The 9,923-nt window shown below is 38.1% G+C and overlaps 1 protein-coding gene across 1 annotated transcript in view; it reads left to right on the top strand.

The window, feature by feature from the left end:
* The window catches only part of LOC122551725 (low-density lipoprotein receptor-related protein 1-like), a 1,892,490-nt gene that overhangs the window by 1,782,383 nt on the left and 100,184 nt on the right, over positions 1-9,923 (top strand). The window contains exons 71-72 of the mRNA XM_043694091.1: positions 1,135-1,257; positions 7,004-7,126. Coding sequence (XP_043550026.1) covers positions 1,135-1,257; positions 7,004-7,126 — 246 coding nt within the window. The remainder of the gene's footprint in view (positions 1-1,134; positions 1,258-7,003; positions 7,127-9,923) is intronic.

The raw sequence follows: 9,923 nt of genomic DNA, 5'->3' as shown, positions 1-9,923 counted from the left end.
ACCCTGCCTCTATTCCTGATGAAGGGCTTTTGCCCGAAATGTTGATTTTCCTGCTCCTCGGATGCTGCCTGACCTGCTGTGCTTTTCCAGCACCACTCTAATCTAGACTCTGGTTTCCAGATCTGCAGTTCTTTTTTTTACCTAATTGAACCGTGTGTTAACCTGAAGAAAATGTGAACTAGGACTCCCAAGTCCCTTTGTGCTTCAGATATCTGAAGACTTTATCTCTTTAGAGGACAGTCTATGCCTCTATTCTTCCTACCAAAGTGCATAATTTCACACTTTCCTATTTTGTTTTCCATTTGCCACTTTGCCCATTCTCCTAGCCAGTCCTTCTGCAACCACCCTGCTTCCTCAACGTTACCTATCCCTTCACCAATCTTTGTGTCATATCTGGTCTTCTAACCAAGCAGCAATAGCACCCAATAGAAATTGCCAGGGTTTTGTTTTCTGTATTAAAGTTCCAATAATATAATCGTGATTTGATTATGTAAGCCATTTTAACTGATGGCTTGAACAGGGAAGCTATTGTGGCTTTCCCTAAAATGTGTATGAGCAGGTAGGGCCAGAAATCTATCGAAATTCCGCATCACTTACTTGACCAGCTTATGCTTTCAGCTGATTTTTGGTGAAAAGGTGATAGTGTTTTCAAGCAAATCCCAGGAGTTTAAATCTCCCAGGTCTCGTTCTCACGTAAATTCTGAACTCACCTCAGTACCTTGCTCACCCAACTCCCAGTCCAGCTGGAACAGGACATTTGTATCCAAGTCAGTAATTGTTAAGTGAAGTGAATGTGATACAAGGCTTATTTTTCATTACCATAGAAACAAAATTACATTTATATAAAGACTTTATATAAAGAGATTGAACATGTCATGTTTATTTCTTGTTATAGCTAATGTTATAAAAACAGTAAGGAGCTCTCTATTAAGAGCAAATACTTTTGGCTGGCCAATCAATGACAGTATGAAACTGGAAGAGAGTAAAATAGACGAAAATAGATCTATAAATGAATGAATCCATTGAGTAATCATACTTTACTTGACATGTCTAAATTAATATTGATAATCTTACATGTACTATATTAGTTATGTGAAGTTGAAAAACAGATTGATTAATACTCCTGTTTTCTAGTGAAAACAACCTGCAACGTGGATGAATTCCAATGCAACAATACACTTTGTAAACTTATATCCTGGCTGTGTGATGGAGAGGATGACTGTGGAGACAACTCAGATGAAAACCCAGAAACATGTGGTACATTACTCAAGTTCTTTTAAATTCAGTAAATACTGTCCTGTGCAGATTTGGAAAGTAAATAAACAATGATATATTACACGATCCAGTAGGTGAGATTGATCAAAGAAAATAAACAAGGCCATACTTCAACCTTTTTCTGTGCTTGAAATTCCTCAATAGCATAATAGGGGAAGGCATTTTGAGAGGTCGTGGCAATGTCATAATATCATTGTTGCAGTGACCAAGTTACAAGGGATTTTCTCCCCGTGTTCCACTAGCCGCATCAGAGTTTGGATTCCAAAATGGAAGTGATATTACCAATTATCTTTGTTAGACTGTCTGTCACAGAATTGCTACAGTGAAAGTGGAGGCCATTTGACCCATCATGTCTGCACCAGTTCTCTGAGTATTTTAACTTGGTCCCAATCTCAACCTTTCTCTGTAACCCTGCATATTGTCTCTATTTCAGTCATCATCTAATGGTATTTTGAATGCCTCAACTGAAGCTGTTTCCATGGCACTGCATTTCATACGTTAAACTTTGCTGTGTGAACAAGATTTTTCTCGCATTGCACTTGTTTCTTTAACAAAACATTTTCCAGTGGCACCCTCTGGTTCGTGATCCTTCTATAATTGGGAACAATTTCTCCCTCTTCATCAACATTCCAAAGAACTCCAGCAAGTTATTTAAACAAGATGTTCTTTTAATAAATCCATGCTGACTTGTTCAAATCAATGCACTTTTCTCTATGTGGTTTTTAATTCCTGAAATCTATCCTGAAAAGATTTGCTTCTGGAAGTTTCCAACAGCAGTGTCAAACAGATTAGTTGTTACTGGTGGCTCAATCTTCCAATCTTTTTTGAACAAGGGCATAATGTTTGCAATTCTCCAAACTCCTGGTACTATATCCAAACTCAGGGAAGATTGAAGATAATTGTCGTTGTCCCTGTAATTCCCACTCTCATTTCCTTTAATATTATTGGATGCGTCTCAACCTGTTTAGGTGCCTTAACAATGTTAAATACAGCCAGCTTATCCAATACCTCCTTCTTATTAATTGTAAATCCTTCTAGTGACTGGGTTTCCTTCTCTCTCACTGTGCCTTAGGCAGCATCAGCCTTATAGATAAAGGCAGATGCAAAGTTTTCATTGAATGTCTCAGCCTCTTGCTACTTAGCGTAAATCTCCTTTTTGGCCCCTGATTTACCCTACTCCCCTCTTTACCACACTTCTGCAATTTACTTTTACAGGGATCTTAGAATTTGTTTGTTCTACCTTTCCCTTTTGAGGGAATGTACCTTGCCTTTGCCTGAAGATAGTCTATTGTTCAGCAACAGTTTTTCCCTCCAACCTTGGGTTCCAATCTTTCTGGCTCAGCTCTGTTCTTGTCCCATTTGCGTCCATTCTCCACCACTTAATTACTGTGATATTGAATTGACTAACATAATTTTCCCCATCCCCTGAAATGTTTCATCATTGTCACTTGGCCCACCTCATGCCCAAGAGCCAGGTCTAGCAGTGCCTCCATTCTATTTGGACTGGACATATCCCCTGTAGAAGTTCCCTTGAACACTATCGAGGAACACTTGTCCATTGCTGTCCAAGTCAATGTTCAGATAATTAAAATCCATTAACTCAGTTAGCTGGATGGCTGCTTTGTGATGCCAACAGCACAGTTTCAATTCTCACACCAGCTGAGGTTATTATGAAGGACTTGCTTTCTCAAAGCACCATCATCGTCTCTCCCTAATGAGAGGACCAGCATATGGTCCACAAGGGCTATGGTGGCTTTACCTTTTCCTTTTATATATATATATATATATATATATATAATATATATACTGTGCCAAATAATGTTATTGCACCTTTCTTATGCCGTAGCTGTAGCCAAACTGAACTGCTTTCTCAAAGCACCATCATCGTCTCTCCCTAATGAGAGGACCAGCATATGGTCCACAAGGGCTATGGTGGCTTTACCTTATAATGTTATTGCACCTTTCTTATGCCGTAGCTGTAGCCAAACTGATCCTGTCCTTGATCCCTCTGAAACATCCTTTCTCTAGCTCTGCAATGAACTCTTAACTAAAAGTACCAACCCTCCTCCTTTCGTTTACTTTCCTACCTTTTCTGAAAACTTTGAAACCAGAAATATTAACCTTACTTCAAAAACATCTCTGTGTAACTATACCTTGTGCATTCACATACATGCAGTGGATTATGACTAAGAGTTCATTACTACCTTACTTCAACTCCACCTATTAACTTACTATTCTCTATTTTAGCAGCTCTCAGCATTTCATGAATTCTGTTATTATTTGCTAATATTCTATCCTGTTTCTATACTCCTGCTGAGTTTAATCTCTCCCTGACAGCACGAGTAAAAGTCCCCAGTAGAAGTTTAGACCCGGCTCTGTTCAATGTAATGGGTCCGACTTGTACAGGTGCCATCTTGCCAGAGCCATATACCGTCTCCCAGGGATCCAAAGTTGTCTCTCCTGCATCATCTTTCTAGTCACATATTCATCAGTCTTATCTTCCGATTTCTGTACTCACTTGCATCTGGCACTGGGAATAATCTGGAGATTACTACTTCAGAGGTCCGATTGTTAATGCAGCCTAACTTCTTTAATTCTGATTGCTGGACCACATGTCACTTCCTATCCATTGCCATTAGTACCAATGCAGACCACAATCGGTCTATTCATCAAAGGAATATCTAATCTGAAAGGCAGCATGCAATCCTGAAGGCAGATTGATGACGGTAGAAATAGTTGTGAGTCCCCTGAATAAAATCCCCTGTCAGTACTCCCCTTCTAGTCTCCTTGCTTCCCTTTTCTATAGTTGGAACCACCCATGTTGCCAAGGCCTCGATTCTTGCAACACTGTTTCACTGACTCATTGTCCTCGTCATTATACAGAATGGAAAAGTAATTAGTAAGCAGGAGCTCTGGGGAGTTCAACACTATCTGCCTGTTTCTGTTTGACAGCTTCGTGATCACTCATTCTCTGTCTTCTTACCCCTAAGTTCCAGTGGGACCACCTCTCTGAACAGGCTATCCACATAGTTCTCTGCTTCATTAATGTGACCCAGTTACGCTTGGTGCTCAAGTTCTAAAACATTGAGCTCATAGTTATGCAGTAAATACCACTTCCTGTACATAGGCTCATCTATAGGTCACAAGAAGGGTCTGCAAGTTCTCTCATGCCACAGGCTGACCTGCCCTATCATACCCTGGTTTATACTTTTCAGTTACTTTATTTATTGCAGCTTTAATTACTTTCACTTATTTTAACGTTATTCTTACACTATTAACTTGAAACTGGAGGATATTAGAAAGTAGAAATTATTTATCCTTACTCAGAAATCAGCTCCCTATTTTTGTGCCTATTAATTCTTTATTTCCCTTTTCTAGTTGAGAACTGTATATTTGTTTCAAAACTGCTGAGGTTGAATCACAATCATTAGCAGAACCTACTCAACAACTAATCAGCTCATGATATCCTTGTGTTATCAATCTGAACTTTCTTTCTCTTCATCTGGTGTTGTTTTATTTAGAGTCTGGTTCCAATCTCTTGCTTGCTTTGAGGTGCTGGTGACTGTCTCTGTATTCACATCTCTCTCACTTATTTAGATGCTGGTGACAATCACTGGATTCCCTTCTCTCCCACTTGTTTAGGTGCTGGTAATTGTCTCATCATTCTTTTCCCAGTCCTGCTCATGTGTAGCTCAGTGTCAGAACCAAGTCACCAGGTCCCTTCTTTCCTTTATTGCAAAAGCTGTACTGAAGCAAGTACAGCTTACTCCAAAATGTTGAAAGGTGCAGAAACATCTTGAACAATAAAACATTTCTGCACTCACCAATCTTCTCCAAAACCTGGGGAAATATATAAAACTCTGCAGAGTTTTATATCAAAAAAAAATTTGGCCAAACAACAATTAAATCCTATGGAGGATATGTCCAGGCCAACAACTAAACTGAAAAAAAAATTCAAAAAATTGTCCAAATGTTGGCCTGCGCCCAGTGTCGCATTCCATGCAAGCTATTGATACAAATGATTCAATTGTGAGTGGTTGAATTTCTGGAAATGCTGGCATAAATTCAGACTTTTCCTTTAAGAATTCTTGGTTTCAAGTGAGGTGGTTTTTCAGTTGGTTTTATTTAAATTCACAAACCTTGATGAGTGCAGATTCAGAGGAAGATAAAGTCATCATAGTCCCAGAGCAGAGAGACGACTGGCATTGAGTTTAACCTGAGGGTCACATGCCTCAGGCGAGAGGCAAGGTTGAGAAGGCAAGACCTTCATGGTAACCTCAGTTTGTGCAGGACTTGAACTTATGCTGTTAGCATCACTCTGCATCTCAAACCAACCATCCAGCCAACTAACGTAAATGCCTCCCATTGTGGGCAAAGGCTATTTTCCCAATTGGTTTTCTTTGAATATTCAAAACTGATGTATTTTACAGCCATGAGCTAGGTCATGCAATTTCACTCTATAAGTGTTCTTACACAGTTTTAATTGGGCAGCTTGTTTTCTTCACAAATGAAACATTTTTACTCTTGTTGTTTCTGCTTTGAAAAGCAGTTTCTACAAAGTACTGAAGACATACATATGTCCAGCTAATGGCATTACAAATTAATTCTGTAGCACATCCTCAGAACAAAAAATATCTCCAGAATGACTTGAAATCATGACTTGTTGTCGAGGGATGATAGAATAACAGCAATGGAGTCATCAGTTGAGGGTAAAGGGAATTCCTAAGTTGCCTCATTTATTATGTATCACATTTAATCAATTTTCTTTAGTGGCCCAAGCATACCAATATAGCATAGAATAAATAAAATTATCACAGTGCACAGGAGGCCATTTACCCCATATATCTGCACTGGCTGTCCACAGGAGTATTTCACATAAACCATTCTTCTGTCTTCTCCCTCAAACCCTGCACAGCCTTTTTTTCAAAAAAAACGTGCAAAATTCTCTTGCTGCCCCAAGTCAATCCAGCTCAACCTTATTTTCAGGTCATGAATTCCGGGACCCTGCTGTGTCAAACTCACTCACTGCCACACACATTTTCTTAAAGGTGCATATTCGGTTATAGCTATTTTTCTAAAACCTCCTTAATAAAATTTAGAAAATGAAAGTTTTGATATTGGGCATGGAGCCTCAGGACTCTCTGACATTGAACTCTGGAGATTGTGCCACAGGATTTACACATGAGGCAGAATGTGGTACCTATGCAATAGGCAAGCTGATACCAAGACTTTTCCATGGTTAAAAGAACAATTCCATAATGGACAGGATTGTGGTCTTGTCAATATTGAACCATAGATATGGCATTGAGGGTGAGTTGGAGGTTTGGATTAGGAATTGGCTATACCAAGACTTTTCCATGGTTAAAAGAACAATTCCATAATGGACAGGATTGTGGTCTTGTCAATATTGAACCATAGATATGGTTTTAAGAACCACAGGATGTGTGGAGCTGTGATGACATCATCACGGTGCATGTTTTTTTTGCAGATGTGATTGAAAAGTTAAATTAGATATCAATTATCAAAGGCATAAACTACGTTAAGAATCAAGATTGACTAATTCAATCTAGATTAACTAAACAGCTAGGTTGAACCAGAACTGGCAGGAGAAATAACAGTAAGAAGGGCAAGAATAGTTATAGGCAATATGTCTAAGATTGATATGAAGTATTAAAGAAAGATCTGCTATCAACCTATAATGCTTATTTTTGCCATTTTGTTTCCAAAGTAAAATTTCAGTGTCCACCCACAAGATCATTCAGATGCAAAAATGGAAGAGTTTGCTTGCGACCTGAGCGAGTTTGTGATGAAGTGAACAACTGTGGTGACAATTCTGATGAAGTAGATTGTGGTATGTGCATCCATTTTATGTAGATGGTATTCTTAATATTCTAATTGTTAACATGTTAAGTTTCAAAGATAATAGTACACACATTTTCAACAGGCAAAGAATGAATTATGTTCAATTAAGCTGTGAAGTAGTCAATCAACATAAATGATTTGGTATCAAGTTTAACAGCATTGAGAAGAATAGAAGAACATAGATTTGTACAGTGTAATTCACATTCCAAGTTGCTTCACATTTAATTGATTGTTTTTCTTTAAAGTTATTGTTCTTTTGTGGATGAACATTGCAGGCATTTTATCTGTTGGCGCTTCAAATGGCAATAAGATTAATGATCCTGTTTTCGAAGTTGATCAGGAGATAAATGTTGGTGGGACTATTATTCAAACTACAGTGGAGTTCTCCCAGAGATTCTTTTACATCTACCTAAACAGGATGTCAGAACCATCATTTAACATCTTATTTGAAAGACAGGACAACATTTGACAGAGCAACATTTCCTCAACATCGCACAAAAAAAGATTTTTGGAAGTCCCTGGAGTAGGGCTCTATCCAATGTCCTTCTGACTTAGAGACATCTACTACTACCACTGGACCAAGCTGACATTTATTAGAACATTTCCAACTACAGTTAAACAAGAAAGCTAAATAGTCTTGTTGCTTGCAATTTATTTAAAATTGTGAATCAGAATCATCAGGAATGTTCCTGATGAAGAGATTATACTTGAAACATTGACTCTCCTGCTCCTCGGATGCTGCCTGATCTGCTGTGCTTTTCCCGCACCACACCTTTTGACTCTGATCTCCAGCATCTGGAGTCCTCTCTCTCTCCCATCAGAATCATGCAAACTAATGAAAACAGATTTTTCATCAATTTTCTGGAAGTGTACAAGATAATTATTTTAAAATGTTGAACTTCCTGATTATGAGCATTTTTATACAGTTGGAAATGTCAAATCCATGAGGATTTGAGTCAACTGTTGACTCAAATATATTCTTTTGTTGTTCAGAATAACAGTGTATGACTTGAATGCATCTATTTTATACATTTAATATAATTATACTAAATCTCCCAAAGATCGGTAAGTGCAAAAGTTTTCTATTTCTTTCATCATAAATAAGTAAATCAGTTGGCACAGTGAAGTACCTTAATAATCTGATGATAATTAAGTTGGTACACTGAAAATTAACCTTCTCAATACTGAAAATTAACCTTTTCAAACAGAGGGCAAGACTTCTTGATAGAAATAGTTATGAATTTGTGAGACTGGCCTTAAACAATTGAATTTACCATCAGGGTGGAAGAATTTGCAATGCAAACTGTTTCATTGTTATGGATCTACCGTGGTTGGACAGTACAACTGTGCTAATTTCTTCCTTACTAACAGTTACATCATTTGGTCAACAATCCATAACCATGAATAATGTCAACTGATATAATTGTTACACGTACCCAAGGGGTATGTGAGTTGAAGCATGTGACATCTGCTGGTAGCCTGGTGTGAATGAATTAATGTTATACTGTTGACCTTGTGCCCTATCTAATTTCATATTACAGAAATTGGAATACGTTAGTATCACTGGATTTCCAAGCACATGAAAATGTATAATCAATAAATATGGATAACTATTTTGAATACATAGAAGAAACTACTTTATCCCTATTGCATGTGTGTAAAGTTGCAATGTCTACCACTGCAGCAAAGGGATGTCCATGCAGTGTTGGTCAAACTATCAAATTCATGGATTGCAGTATTAGGTCATGGCCAGACATTAGGATCCATGTCTTATAAATTAAGAACCTAACATAATGAAAGACACACTTGACAAATAGTTCATTGATTCTTCAGCAAAACAAAAATATTGTTATTTTGTTTTTATTCTTAAGAAATACTTTTCTGTGGAGTTAGGGGCTGCAGGAGTGGACAGCTGATTTCACTGATACAGGCTCTCCTCCCCTACCAACCCCAGCAGCCCCAATAGACATGAAGGTTTCTGCTGGTCAAATGGGAAGTTTAAAATTCATGTCTTCCACCAGGCAAGCTGTCTGTGGAAATACAACTATATGATGGCAGCTAATCCCAAAGCTGTGGACTGAGTATCAATTCCAACCTGTGGCTTCAGATGTACACTGATTCTGCACCAACATAGATAGGCCCCGACTAACTTGACAGTCACACATCATTACCACCAGTTTTGATTTTAAAATGTACACTGTCAACTTTTTGAATAACCTTTCATAACCATAAAAACATAGAGAATTGGAGCAGGAGTAGATATTTGTCTCTTCCAGCTTGCTCCACTATTCAATATGATAATGCAGATGATCCAACTCAACACCTTGTTCCTGATTTCTACCCATACCCTTTGATCCTTTTCATCCTAGGGGCTATATCTAACTCCTTTTTGAAAACATTCAATGTTGTGATCTCAACTCTTTTCTGTGGCAGAGATTCCACAGGCTTACCACTGTCGGGGTAAAGAAAGTTCTCCCCATCTCAGTCCTAAATGGCCTACTCCATATCCTTAGATTGTGACCCCTACTTCTGGAGTTCCTGGGCATTGGGACCTTGTCTGGTCCTGCTAGAATTTTATAAGTTTTTTTTGTGAGATACTCCTCATTCTTCTAAACACCAGTGTATATAGTCTGAACCAACCCAATCTCTTTTACAAATGAGTTTTGTCATCTAAAGAATTATTCTGGTAAATCTTTGTTGCACTCTTTCCAATGCCAGAAAATCCTTAAGTCTGTGTGCCTTATATAACATTTGGCATTTGTGCATCATGCTTCATAATTCACTGT

This window comes from Chiloscyllium plagiosum, chromosome 7 (assembly GCF_004010195.1).
Source record: "Chiloscyllium plagiosum isolate BGI_BamShark_2017 chromosome 7, ASM401019v2, whole genome shotgun sequence".
NCBI classification, from domain to species: domain Eukaryota; kingdom Metazoa; phylum Chordata; class Chondrichthyes; order Orectolobiformes; family Hemiscylliidae; genus Chiloscyllium; species Chiloscyllium plagiosum.
The sequence above is the reverse complement of the archived record's forward strand: the minus strand, read 5'-3'. Positions and strand labels throughout refer to the sequence as shown.